This window comes from Ischnura elegans, chromosome X (assembly GCF_921293095.1).
Source record: "Ischnura elegans chromosome X, ioIscEleg1.1, whole genome shotgun sequence".
NCBI lineage: Eukaryota > Metazoa > Arthropoda > Insecta > Odonata > Coenagrionidae > Ischnura > Ischnura elegans.
The window spans coordinates 67,173,516-67,188,301 of record NC_060259.1 but is presented as its reverse complement, the minus strand read 5'-3'; the positions used below and the strand labels follow the sequence as shown (position 1 = coordinate 67,188,301).

The 14,786-nt window shown below is 36.3% G+C and overlaps 1 protein-coding gene across 5 annotated transcripts in view; it reads left to right on the top strand.

The window, feature by feature from the left end:
* The first annotated feature begins 8,105 nt into the window (after window positions 1-8,105).
* LOC124170481 (F-BAR domain only protein 2) overlaps window positions 8,106-14,786 on the top strand; it is a 44,806-nt gene continuing 38,125 nt past the window's right edge. For all 5 annotated transcript variants that reach the window (XM_046549213.1, XM_046549211.1, XM_046549212.1 and 2 more), the window contains exons 1-6: window positions 8,106-8,214; window positions 8,673-8,764; window positions 10,995-11,211; window positions 11,294-11,551; window positions 12,680-12,778; window positions 12,855-12,951. In XM_046549213.1, the coding sequence (XP_046405169.1) occupies window positions 8,185-8,214; window positions 8,673-8,764; window positions 10,995-11,211; window positions 11,294-11,551; window positions 12,680-12,778; window positions 12,855-12,951 (793 nt within the window). In that variant the 5' untranslated portion in view covers window positions 8,106-8,184. The remainder of the gene's footprint in view (window positions 8,215-8,672; window positions 8,765-10,994; window positions 11,212-11,293; window positions 11,552-12,679; window positions 12,779-12,854; window positions 12,952-14,786) is intronic.

The following is a 14,786-nucleotide window of genomic DNA, read 5'->3' as shown; positions in this document are numbered from 1 at the left end:
CAGCCACTTTAATATGCAGGACTGACGACAACATGCTTTGACCGCGGGGGCGGCCCACCAGTGGCTGTGCTCGGGGAAAAATAGACAAAACTCGCTCCATCTTAGACTTTCACGCCATTTTCCCTTTCATCTCCTATCCTATTTTTTCAGTATACCCTTATAGTGTCCCGGGAAACATCTTTGCAGGTAATGCTCCCCAGTGGCGCAGCGAGGGGGGGTATTGGGGGATAACCCCCCCCCCCAGAGCTCACAGAAATTTTTAAGTTAAATCTATTTTACTTAATTGGATTAATATTGCTTATAGAATAGTGTGAGAATTAATAAAATATCCCTCAGAAGGCCATAAAAATCACCATTTTGAACCATTTATCTTAATTTTTTTCCGCCGGAAGGCCTCCGTACCTCCCGCTAACCCTGGCGGGTATGCTATACCTTAAGTACCCCAGTATTAGTTGCACCTGAAACCCCCCCTAGCCTTAATTCCTAGCTGCGCCCCTGATGCTCCCAATAGACATCGTTCACCCACCCAGATTCATAAAAATATGGCAAGATAATAATTAAAGTTCATGATTAAATGGCAAGTGCAAAGAGCCATTGATGCGTATCACTACAAAGTATTATTACTACTATTACTCTATGGTATCACTCAGAGCAGAGCGGAGACTTTGTTTCCTTCATCAAACGATTGCCTTTACCCGAATTTATCACTACCTCATCCCATCGAAAAAACACACCAATGTGGGCTAAAATAAAGTGCACCGTTCAAGGCGCAGAAATTAAAGGTATCTTTCACTGCCTTGAGATCATCTCTTCAAAAGGTAACAGTTGGGTATCTCTTCAAGAAGGACTGGTGGGTAGGTGAGTATTCAAGAAAATATTCCTGAAAAAGAAGATAATATTCACCTATAAAGGGAATGGTTACGCAGCTGAAGGATACATTCCTCAATGGATGGGAAATGGGCCCGTTGTGAAACAGAAATAAATTAATTGCTTGTTATTTGAGGGCTGTATGTGAAGCCTTCATTTTCACACACATCCGAATTAAAAGATCGGTTTCTGCGAATTTGCGACTTTGAGGCCCCCTGAGTGCGTGCTGGCTGGTGAGACTGGCTACGTCTGTACGCTTCACCATGATATAAAAGCTGCAAAACCTTGGGGCTGGATTAGAGCAAATGCTGGTGGATAAGTTTTAAAAAAACTACTCTGTCGCCCTCCGTCAGAAATGCGTGTCACGGGTGAGTGCTCAGAAACACGGTCAAGAGGTATGGTACGGTAATAGGCGGATTTGGGGGAGGGGCACGTGGGCACGTGACCTCTCCCAAGATGCTTAAAAAAATAGACAAGATTTTTAATACGGTTATCATTACGTCCGTTTTGTTTTGTGTATTAAGGAAACTCGATCATTTAATTTCTTATTAATAACTTTCAAATAAAAAAAGAATATAACACGGCTTTGGCATTAGCCTGCTCTTAGCAAAAGGCACTAAGGTTACCACGGCGCGGGCGTAATGTCCCAACCGACGGACGGAGTGTTAAGCTTGGAATGTCCTCCACATGGGCGTACCCAACGAGGGGCAGGGGGGGGGGCATCTGCCCCCCAGAAGCAAAAATCGCCAAAGTCTTTAAGCAAAATCAGTAGTGAATTGAAACGAAAGTATCCAACAAATTTTCTTTAAACTCACGAAAAATGACATATATTAGTATAAGATATGTAACTAAAATAAAACCATTTTTCAAGGAAATTATCTCATAAATCCCATGGCTTGCCCTCCCCCCTAGACAATGGCATGCCCCCCCTAGTTATGATCCTGGGTACGCCCTTGGTCCTACATTCAACATTTAAGCAGGGATCGGGAAGTTTCTGAAACTTCTCTGCCACCGCTGGGATTCGAACCCGATCCCACAGTGTGAGAAGCCGTGCCAAATGCCAAGCCGTCCCAGTGCCAAGAGGAGGGGGTGAAAACGGGGATGTCGCCATCATAAAACGAAGGAAAGATAGATGACGACGATATATGAGGTTTACTTTAGGGAAACCTATACGGATGAGTTCGTTTCAATCTAAGGTCTTAGGCAAAATCCTTTTAAGCTAGCCTTATTGATCAAGGACCATTGGCGTAGTTATGGGGTTACCGGGCTACGGCCTTGGTCTTCGGCCTTGCTGACTACATCGCTTTAAGGGTGTTAATCCGGAATTGCCTATTGAGTCGCATAGGAACTGCACACATTTTATGGCGTCCGTAAAGGCTAAAGGAAAGGTCCATTTATCTCTACGCCCGCGTAGCCCTACTTCCAACTCATAACCATGGTCCTTATATAAGGCCTGTGTATAAGGACCATGCTCATTACCATTGGTTGGTGATTCTGAACAGGTAGTCAAGCTGGGTCTGGGCCATAAAGAGGGTTGAGGATGCAAGGGAGGAATGGGGCAGTGGGAGGTATGGGGCAGTTCAAATTTCCCTCTCTCGATTTAACTTTTTCAGCTTGCTTTTCTCACATGCATGAGAATAAACAGCTACAAGTCCTCCTAAAATGGCTCCTGGTTCACTTCTGTGAAAGTAAGTAAAGAAGAGGATATTTGTTTTCACACCAATTTTGGTAACTTTCGTGAGATGTTTTAACGTTAAATTTCTATTATTTTAATTATGAATCCCCCTCACTGGAAGCACTGGTTACAGTGCATGTCCTTTGGGTAATTTTAATAACATCTAGTTGCTTCTTAAAGCCTATGAATACTTATGAAATACAAAATAGCGCCTAAGGAAGGCCTGGGACATCAGATATTTGGAAGGAATGGGACAGTGTCCCACTATTCTCAATCACTATTATTAAGTTTTATTTTATAAGTCATTTTTTTAAGGTAATTACGCCTCATCAGTGGAGGGTAAAATATCCAGAGATGGTATCAGTGCCAAATTGTACCATTCTGGAAGTTGTGATGATGGTAAAAATGTGAGAGAGGTAGCGCAAGAGTATAGAATTTATCAAAATCTAGCATGTGGAATGCTTTCCCAGTTTTTTACTACACAGGGAGAGTTTATAGTTATGAGTATGATGATGGATATGATGCAGAAATCATGCGATAAAAGGGAGCTAATTTTAAGTTTTTATTTCCTTAGCAAAAAGACATTAGTTTCATAGTGAAAATAGATATTGTTCTCAAACTGAATTCTCCAGCTGGTTGTTTTCAGCGAGATTTGCTGGAACAGTTCCATCATGAATAATAAAACTGTTCGTTCCACTAATGTAGGGGAGACTAGGGAGGACCTAGACACATTTTGGAATACAGTTTTTTTTGTGAAAATATTAGCAGCTTAAATCAAAGTTTTTTTGCAATCCTTAATTGCTTTTATTCTAGCAGGACTTAGTATATATTTTAATTGCTCTAGCATGCTGAAATTTTCAGGATTTTATAATTTGCATTTAGTTTTCAACATCTACTTCATATCATCAAATGAATAACTTTTATTGTTTACGGCAAAAAATATCTATTTTTATTGGATCTAAAGAAAAATTGCGAGAGACTGAAAACATAAACTACTTTTTATAAATAAGAATAAAAAAGAAGCTTTGAAAGGTTTTCTGTTGTTTCTTGGTACCCTTAAGGGTTTCTGTTGCGAATTAAAACAAAAATACAATTTGAAACTAGATTTTCAGTGTATTTCATCTCAACTCCATAGCATAATTTTTCATATAAACAACATATTCAGTAAGTATTAATTTGTAAGATTATGCGTAAAAATTAATTTTATGTATTATCTTACAAATTAAAAAATAATTTGTATTATGGTACATAAATAAATTTAAATTTAAAAATATACATAATAATTCATTAATTGACACGTACATACGTGATGCCACAGATTCCCTAGTTACGTCTATTCCCATCCTCGCGAGCGAATATAGAGATTAGAGTAGATGTGTATAAAGGTGACGTTTAAATGCAAGACAGTGTCATCTACCAGATGATGGCTCTGTGAGCCGAAACGCGTCTTACGCATTAAAATATTATGGAAAAGTGCCATTATTTTTTATTTAAATATTTCGAACTTCCACCATATAAACCTGTATCAGTTGAGCTTATTCGGAGTATCTCAAATAAAAGATCTTTTGCGCCCTCTTGCGTTTTTTTCTTTATCCACCACTGATTACATCTGTATTTATCCGTTTAGAGTGGACATATTCGCCGTACTCTCAATCGTATTTTGTCTTCATTCCTGGAGTATTAAGCGGAATTGAAATAAGTAAACTGCGTTAAAGGAAATTATGTAAGGGTGAGCGGTTAGGAAGAAAATGGGTTTCGGATATAGAATGGGAGGGATTAGGCCAGATAGTGAATTAAACAGGGAATTTCAAGATGGGAGCAGGGCCAGGGTGATTCGCAAACTGATTTATGCTTATGTCTTACCCAAGAGTACTTTTGATTGCTCTAGCATGCTGAAATCTTCAGGGTTATATAAATTGCATTTAGTTTTCAACATCTACTTTATGTCATAAAAATGAATAACTTTTATTGTTTACGACAGAAAATATCCATTTTTATTGGATCTAAAGAAAAATTGCGAGAGACTAAAAACATTAACTACTTTTTATAAATAAAAATAAAAAAGAAGATTTGAAAAGACACGCCTTTTATAAAAACAGTATAAAATGCACTAAAAAGTAAAAAAAATATGCTTTTCATCTCCCGGAGCAGTGGAGTAACTACACTGAGGATGGGGGGCTAGGACCCCCCAAATCCTCAGAGAAATAAAAAAAATATTTAAAATTATTGTCTAGCTTTCATATAGAATGGCTGCATCTAATTAGAGCAAAATTTTTAGTACCAAAATGATGCAAAATGTATTTCCAGGCATGTCATTTTTCAATAATTTTCCCGGACCTCCTGTTGCCTGGGGGAGTCCCCCCAAAGCATATTCCTAGTTAAAGTCACTAACTCGGTGAGTAGGTTCATTAAAAATGAGTGTTGAATAGCCTGATAGGTAAGGATTGGCACTCACGATTCATTCTACTAGTGATGGAACACTTATTTTTTACTTTTTAGTCCATTTTATATCTACTATCTTACGATGCTACATATGGAAGCGAGGCTTGGACGTTGACAGCAGCAGAAAACTCAAGAGTGGAAGCATTCGAAATGTGGTGCTACCGAAGAATGATGAAGATAAAATGGATTGACCGTGTAAGTAACGAGGAAGTGCTAAGGAGAGTGGGAGAAAGGAGAAGCCTCCTAAAAACCTTAAGCAGAAGACGGGACTACTTAGTTGGCCATATTATGAGACATAATGGCCTAATGAAGACTATCGTAGAAGGACAGGTGGAAGGGAAGAAGGGCAAGGGACGGCCCCGAATGAGTTACATAGGACAGGTTATCAAGGATGTAAAAGAGAAGAAATACGTCGCTATAAAAAGGTTAGCGAATAGGAGAGAGAAATGGAGAGCTGCGTCAAACCAATCTTAGGATTGTTGACTAATGATGATGTCTTAGGGAAAAGCGCGTTTTTTAAAGATTCATTATTTAATTTCATTTTATTCCGTTTAGTTGTAAGATAAATGAGAATTTTAAATTATTTTTAATCCATTTTAATATTATTTTCATAATTTTATTTAATAAAAGTGAGGTCTTTAAGGCTACCAAATACTTCTTCATATAAAATTATATACATTCTATTTCGCACTTAAGTGCGAAATAGAAAAGCATAAAACGATAGAAGACGCGTAAACTTCTTAACAGCATTTAAAAATATATTTTAAAGAAAACTTTCCGACTTTCCGGGGAACCGAACCTATAATCTTCTAATAGTTAGGCAGACTCGTTGATTGTTGCGCCAGATGACACCTGATTAATTAAATAATTGGTAACCTAAATATCAGCGATTAATACAAATGCGAATTAACTGTCGAAAAAGGTGAGACAAACTTCCTCTAATAACCTAGGAATAGTGTAACAATGCATTGTCACTGGGTTCTGATCTATAATGAAAATTTCTAGCCAACAATAGGAAGTTGGTAAACATTCTATTATAAGATTCCTTGGATGAGACAGAGAAACAGACGAAACATGTTAAGAAAACGCGTCTAAAAAAATGGATGTCAATGGGTATAACAATTGACGGCTAAGGTGAGAAATTAGACCGTAATTTTTTTCAAACTGAAGGATAAAATGGTGAAATAAATTTCACTGTACATACATATAAATGTGTGTTGACTTCGCAGGAGTATAAAAATTGAATTAGAAGTAGTTTGCGGCAGAAAAGAGTAATAAAAAATGGAAAATATGCCCAGTAGACTTGACAGAATAAGGAAGCAGAGGCAAGGAATACTCAGCAGCCACAAATTCAAATATTTGTGGATACTTAGCAAACTCTGAATTTCTGATTTTGCTGACCTCTCCGTATAACATGGACCAAGCCTGAAAAGTTTTGGTGAGGGTTAAATTAAGACGGCCCTCCATCAAGATATTATCTCTAAATACATAAAATTAAAGCCAAAATACTTGATGAAACCTATCGTTTTACAAATTAATCTCGGGAGAACAATGCGATCTATTACGACCAGCATTTATTGATATTGAATGTAGTAAACTTCAGTGGCGGATACATATGGGGGGCGGCGGGGGCGCCCCCCCCCCTTGCGGGGCTGCCCGCATTGCCGAACATTGCAGAACCACTATTGTTACTTTATTGTATCATGAGATAGGAATGTATTGTATATGCATGTAATCAGTTTCAATAAAACTATCTTAAATTTTTTATTCACTTGATTATTTTTCATTTCGATAAAAGTATAGGGAGCTGAAAACATCTTTTGCGCCCCCCCCTTTATTTTTTTCTGTAACCGTTACTGTTAAACTTGGAGGCCTCGGTAGCTAAGTGGGTAAAGGGTCTAAGTGAAATGAAATTTGATGCTTTCTCGGCGAATAACGTGGGTAAACTTTTCTTGGGATTCCAACCTGGTTATAAAACACCCATTCTGCCAATGTTTCGAGCATCGACTCGGACCTCATCCTGAGGTCTGCTGTAAAATATTTCAAACTGCAGGATAAAAGCGTGAAATAAATTACACTGGAGTCCATCTTTATCCCAGAATAGTTAATCAATCCTTAGCAAATAATCGAAAATTACTTATTTTTCTGGCTGATGGGTATTTTTCGTTTCTGCTCCCTTATAGTCTGTCAAGTTTATTGGACATATTTTTCTTCATTGATTATTCTTTTACATCGCAGACTATTACTACCGCAATTTTTACTATCCCCCTTAGTCCACACGTATTTTGGGATTCGGATGGACTTCAGTGAAATTTATTTTACGTTTTTATCCTCCAGTTTGAAACATTTCTTAGCAACCCTGAGAATGAGCTCCGATTCGGAGCTCGAAACATTGGCAGAAGTGGAGTGTTTAGCCCGGTGGGAATCCCGATAAAAGTTAACCCAAATATGAAAGTTTAAAATACTTGTTTTACGATATAGTCCTGGATATCACATCGTAAATGTGAAAAATCAGGCGCTCCCTTAGCGTGAGGTGAGCTCCAACTGCGCCTATCGTAAAAACTTTCTGATGAATTACTGAGTAAATGATGCGGGGTTATCTCTGGATGTTTATTTTGATATATTTAAATATTCGAGAAATTGTAAAAATTTAACGACAAATTAATCGACCCCTCAGAAATGTTTACCGTGTTACCCCCCTCCACTCCGCGAAATGTTTTGCAACCGCCTCGTCAGATGCCTTGTCGGCATTAGCGAATGCGAAATTTCGACGATGGGAAGGTATGCTATTTATATAATACGCCCTTCTTCCCTGTTGATTCGTCTTACAAGTATTTTAATAAGGAATATGCTTATTTGACTGATTTAATTTCAATGGATTGTTTCAATTGACGAATGGTATGTTTTGCCGCTGCAAAACAACAGGAAAACCTTAGAATTATCTATTTAATATAAAACATTTGGACTTTATTCGAAGAACATTAATTAAAATATGCCGTTTTTAGGAGTAGATAACCCACCTTCAGTTTTGAATATGCCGCTTAACTCAAGGAAATGCTTTAATTTGTAGAAAAGGCGGCATCTAGTATCATTGGCCGAACTACTGCCCATAGTCCAAGTCGCCATATTGAAACATCCGAGCACTAAGTGACGGGTTTAGTGCACAGCACATACATCAATGTTATGGGTGTATTATCATCATGACGGTGGATTTCAGCGATTATTTTTGGGTAAGAACAAGATCCTTTGTATTTATTGTTCAGGATTCTTATCGCAGGCCATTGTGTAAAAGACAATCGTCTGTACAGTAGTCAGTCAACTTACTTATGAAGCCGAAAGTATCGTTATCAGCTTAACTTAGAAATAATTTTTGCCGGCTACTCATTCTGTTCATTGTATAGCATTTTATCTTGTTATCAGTGCCCCGTAAATAATTTTTTCTGTGAAATTAATTGAAAACATTGCTCGCTTTATTCTTAATTTTGTTTGTTTTCATTGCTGTTAAGGGTTATCCTTCGCATATACTTCGTTTAATTATCTTATGCAGTGTGGGGATGGTGATTAGGGAAACATGATAGAATTTCTAATGTATTTTTAAGCAAACGTTGTTGAGAAATCCATGGTTTCTGGAGGCGATAAGTGATATTGTATTATGTGGAAGTTGGGTTAATTACGAATTTATTTTCAGGGAGACAAGAATAATGGATTTGATATTCTTTACCATAACATGAAGTATGGACTCGTTGCGAGCAAGGAATTGGCCGAATTCTTCCGGGAACGGTATGCATTTTATCTTTTTAAGTTCTTATTTTTTTGCTGATTTGTGGCCATGTTATTGTATTTTTCGTCTTTATGGTAGGCTTGTAATGATTATTGTCATGTGATATCTTTATTTAAGTGACAGTCGTCAAATATTCTATGGAAGTATGTTAAATGTTCGTCAGTGTTGACGTTAATGGTATCTTCATACTTGCAATTGACTGGCTCACTGAATAGGTTGGGGGGCGTATTTGCCCTTAGGAACAATGAGAATTGTGGTCCATGGTTCTGCAGCGTGATAAGTTTGCTTAAGTTCCAGCATAAATAATCTTCGGGCAGTACTGTCGTTTTTATTTTCTTTGATGAAACGGTGTGCTTATAGTTCTGTTATTAGCTTTTAAGCTTGTTGAAGCAAATGACCATCCAACCTTTTTTCATACAATAGGTTACGTGCTCATGTCAAGTGAAAATGTTTGGTTGTTGGACTATTAATTTCACCAGTTTCATTGACATTTATTCTTCGTCACCATATAAATGAAATATTTTTCACGAATGGTAAGGATTATACTTGGAAATATCGATGTTCCACATTATTAAGAGCTTATCATTGGGTTAATTTCCTAAACAAATGGTTTTAAGTTAATTTTTTGTAGTTATCAGCAATTAACAAATGTGTTCTATCAGTTAACAGTCATGTGGCATATCACTGTATGAGTCACCATTCTGATTGCATGTTGCTGGGAGTCAAGTTTCAGGCATAAACTAAAAGCTAAACGGCTGTGAATGAAAACACTGATGAAATGTCCCATTATGTGTAGCCTCATCCATTTTGTGCTTCTTCATTTCAGTTTCTATTTGCGTTTTTTTCTTGTTGATTCCTCATGATAACTATTCTGGGTGACATAAATGTTCCATGAGGTGTTTCTTTAATTTTTTTATTAAATTTTTTGAATGTAGTTTAGGAATAACTTCATTTCACGATTGAAAAGGGTCTAGAAGTTATGATACCCCTAATCAATGTTATATTCAACTTACAAAGATTGAAATTCAGTTATTAGAGTAATGCTAATAGTTTACATCAATTATCATCAGTATTTTATTAATTTATAAATGTCTCTTCTTTTGAAGACAACTCATCTTTTTCAGTTTTAAAATTCACTCTCAAATGTGTACAATTATTTCCTACTCGAAGCAATTCTGTAAGTCTTGCTGTTGCAGCGTAATGTATTTATATTCCCATTTTGGCAAGTAGAGAAAATTACCATGATCATTATGGTACTTGGCAGTGGCAACATAATCAGTAGCAGTTGGTGCGATCATTTGTAAGGAGTCATTTTTAATTTGTCTATGATGAAATTAACCTTAGGATATGATTTGGTATGTAGAAAGTATATCCTGGGTGTGGTTGAAAGATGTTCCTTTGTGAACTCCATCAACTCTGGTGAAGAAATTGCATTAATATTTTGATGAAAGTATTCCGATTTGTATTTGTTGGTGTATTTTATTCTTATAGTTTTTCCTTATTCAACGAGTGAAAGTAAATAAATTGTTTATCATCTAAGACAGTCATGCATCAAGATGTAAATTACTCCCTGCCCTAAGTATCAATGGCTTGCTTTTACGGATGCACTAATTAGCACTTTTAAACTGAGCATCATTTAATATGAGTTGCACCAGATTTCTACGAAGTTGAGGTTTTCAACTGCAAAAATATAGTAAAATTGTCAATCAAAGAACTATATATCTCTTTTCTGCTCTTAAGCTACTCCCTAGATCATCTGTTCTTCATATTAGTGTCAACCCCTTAGAAACAATTAATTCTAAATACCTAATTAATACTATATGAGTGCGGTATTTAATGATATTTACCATTTTATGCATTGGAGAAACATTTTCCTGAGGCATATGTTGCCTTCCCACAGGAGACAGCTTTCCTCGGTAATGAATTTAATCAATGTTTCATTTTAGGCGATGATGTGTCTAATGATTGCATGTTGCAATACTTGCAAAGCTTCAGTACTTTTCTGTCGCAATTTATTAATGATTTTGATTATTTTTTAAGTTGTTTTGCGGGTTCTTCCTCATTTTCTTTTGTTTTTTTTTTGTTTCGAAAAGGCATTAATATAGTGTTTACCTGAAGTCCACTTTCAATGAAATATTTTTGTTAGCGTGATGGACCATTTGAGCTAGAAGGTATTTTGCTTAACCGTAATGTTTTCATTCAAAAATTTGTTCTTCCTCTAATTTTCAGATCAAACATTGAAGAGAATCACCACAAGCTCCTTAGTAAATTGGCTAAACAGGCTGGAAGCAGTTGTGGACAGGGGACATTTGCTCCAGTATGGCAAGTTCTCAAGAATTCATCGGAAAAACTGTCGAATCTTCATATGCAGATGATGCAAAGAGTACAAGACTTGGTGAAAGATGTGACTAAATATGCAGAAGAACTTCATAAGAAGCATAAATTGGTATAATTCCTCATTTAGTACTTAAAATTTGTCTTTTAAATAAGCATTTCTGTTAGAATATCACACATTTTTTTTGTTGAAGGTTAAAGAGGAAGAATCTGGGACTTTGGAAACAGTTCAAGCTATTCAGTCTGTTACATTAACCCTCCATAAAGCAAAAGATTCCTACGTTCAGAAAGGGATTGAGTATGAAAAACTGAAGAAGGAGAATGCATCATCAAGAGAACTTGAAAAGGCTGAAGCCAAGTTAAAAAAAGCTCAGGAAGATTACAAAAATTTAGTTGAGAAGTATGGTAGCATAAAGGAAGACTTTGAAAGGAAAATGTCAATAGCATGCAAAGTAAGTTACCTGCTTACCATTTTTAGTAGTGCAAAGACTTGAAAACCTTTTTGATTCGGTAGACTAAGCATTACATCAAATCCACATGTTGTGTAGGCTCTGTAAACAATGGTGGAGAAATGAAAACTTGATGGTATGCTACATTAAGATATGACTGAATTATTATGGGAAATCCTTCGCATGAAATTTAAAAAAATAAATTATTGTACAATGACTTCGAAGCTGTTTTCTAATAATTAAGATGCCTTCTAAAACGTGGCTTCTTGCTGTTCAGAAACCAATTTATTTTGTTTTCTTATGGACTCCTAATTGTTTTGAACTCGTTATCAAGTTTTGATTGGATGTGTTTTTCTCTTGTGGTAGCTGGATATTTGATTTTTGAATCTGGTGCAAAGAGCCCTTTGCCCTTTGAATTAATCTATCATTCAAAGTGAATTACCTATATTGGAGCTCCATTGTAATGATTGTAAAAGTCAACTGCTAAACTCTAAAAGAATCTGAAACTTAAATGCTTTCATTCTCGGCCATTGATGCTACCACATTGTGTGCATAAAGACTAATGGTCAACAGATCAAAACAAGGAGTGTTTCATTGATTCTTTTTATAGTCATAGCAGTTATGTTTTATTGTGATTTTTTTCAATTGAAGAACAACACAAGTTGGCTATGAAGAGCAATAAAGCAAACTCTAAATGCCTATTTGTATTTAGACTAAAATGAACAGTTTATAAAAAACAACTTCGTATGCTTCGCAATAGAAGTATAAAAAAATACTTAGTTTCATTACTTAAGATTCACTAGTTATTACAACAAGGGAATAAATATATTCTTTGGTCCAAAAGTGAGAGCCAAAATCTATACCAAAACCAATGGCTTATTGTCTGCAGTCTAAACTCTTATATAAAATTTAAGCTGCAGGAATTGGGGGACTGTATGCAGAATGATTCATAAGTGAAAGAGGTCTTACAATATGGTAAATCGATTCAATTGTTAAAAGGATTTCAATTTAAATTAGTCTTATAGATTCTATACTAAAAGACTTCGGTAATAAAAAAAATTTGTTTTACTCATCACAAATTTATAGTTAATGATTCAAGCTTTTGTGTAATGATAATATTACTATTTTCAGCATTTCCAAGATGTTGAGGAAGCTCATATCAAGCAAATGAAAGATTTTTTGAGTACATACGCTGAAGTGCTTCACAATAATCATGAACTAATTGGACAGGTAAGCTTCAAAGTAATGGCTTTATTGATGGCTTGCTGTGATTGGATGCCGTAATTAACTCTTAATTCTATTCCAGGTACACATAGAATTTAAACAGCAGTGTGTAGAAATGACCGTGGACAAACTGCTGGAACAATTTGTGTTGCATAAGTACACAGGACTGGAGAAACCAGGTAAAAACCCAATGATTGCAGCTCCTATGAAAGAAGCTCTCACAAACATTTATTTTTTAAGTGTGTTCAATGGTATAATTCAGTACTTAAGTGAAATTCTTGAGTATATATAAGTCATTGACTTGGATCTCAAATCAAATTCAGATCCTACTGTATATTGCTGCAAATGTGTTTCATTAGGGGTAAATAAGGTTTGATTGTGTCATTGCCAAAACATATAGTCTTATCCCAAGTCTCTTTTCAAGATGGATGATTTCGTCTCTGTGAATACAGGGCACGCGGGGGGTGTGGGAATATGACTTCAATTTTTTTTCTTGAAAGAAGTGCCTTACTTTTGAATTCTGATAGGTTTTAACTGATAAACTTGTTTAATTCATATGATTCTTACCAATGACTTGTTATTTTTAAGGTTTTCTAATGCACAAGCATTGTGTTAATAATAATTTACTCAAACATCAAACACACACATTTGCTGTGCTAAAATTTCCTGAATCTTTTCTCGCATTTGCTGTTTTATGAAGTGTTTTTGTTAAGCTGGTATGTGATGAAAATACTGTTGGGTCATCACTCCCACAACTTAGCATGCTTCATCTAACTATAAACCGTTCTAGGCACCAGGATTTAAAACGAACTTGGAATAGATATTGAGGGCAATTACTTTAGGTAATAACAAATTTTATTGACTGGTGATTTTAGGAGTACACTTTTTTCCAGAAGCAAGGAGGGTTCTGCTCCATTGGTATGTGTTCTGTACACCTACATTTACCATTTAGTAACTACATACCAATTTATCTTGTGGGTCTAACTGTATTTTTCTAACCATCTTCAGGAAAGGTGTACATATGTAATTGGTATTGAAAAATGGCAAATGTGGATTATGGCTGAGAATAGAATAGCTTAAGGAATCATATACACTAATGCCTCATTTAGTGTGAAGGATTAGTTCCTTGGGGTCTTTGCGCTGATCAAATTGGCTTTTAAAGTGACCATATTAACTAGAGCTTTTAGCTTGAGTAGTAAAAAAGACATTAAGGCTTTCCTCGGCCTCTTGACATTTTTTCAATGAAAGGTTGAAAATGTAAGAGGAGGTGGTCTCATGGACCAAGAAAAGTGGACAGTGTGATATATAGGATACACTTGTATTCTTTTAGCTGCTGTAGGTGATAAATATAGATGGCCTCGTCCATTAGTCTATAACTTGAATTATAGCTATGTCATTGTTCCGGGCACTTTAATGTGCAGAATGGCAGGGAGAAGAGGGAAAGTGACCATAAGGGAGGTTTTTTGAAGGGGAAGACAATATTTCCCCGCTGACCTAGGCCTTAGGGGAAGACAGGGTTGTTAGGGTGACCTACCTAGGAAGAGGATTTAGTATTGATAACACTTTGTGGAGCTCTTCCTCCACGTTCTAGCTTCTAGTTTCAATTTAATCTGAACGGAGGTAATTTTGGGTTATTTGTCTTATGAAGGTTTTTGCATGGTTGACATCAAGAGACATCCTCATGAATTTCTGAAAGTTAATGGTCACTTTCACTGGCATCCTTTTCTCCTTGCAAAGGTCCAAATAGACTTCCGTGGACCGAAAATAGGTTTTCATATCAGTGGAACCAACGTTTAACAGAGGTGTATTCTCGCTGCCTTTTATGTACAATACCTATATGCCTACTGCAGTAAAGAGCAGCAAATGTATGCTCCTCAGTCATCTTACCATTTGAGTGGGTATTTAGTTGTAAGATTCTTTGAGTTAACCCTTTCACTGCTGTGAACGTACCTGGTATGTTCGCACGGCAGGCTGCTGTGAACATACTTTTTCTTCCCTCCCCGCCATGCACTCA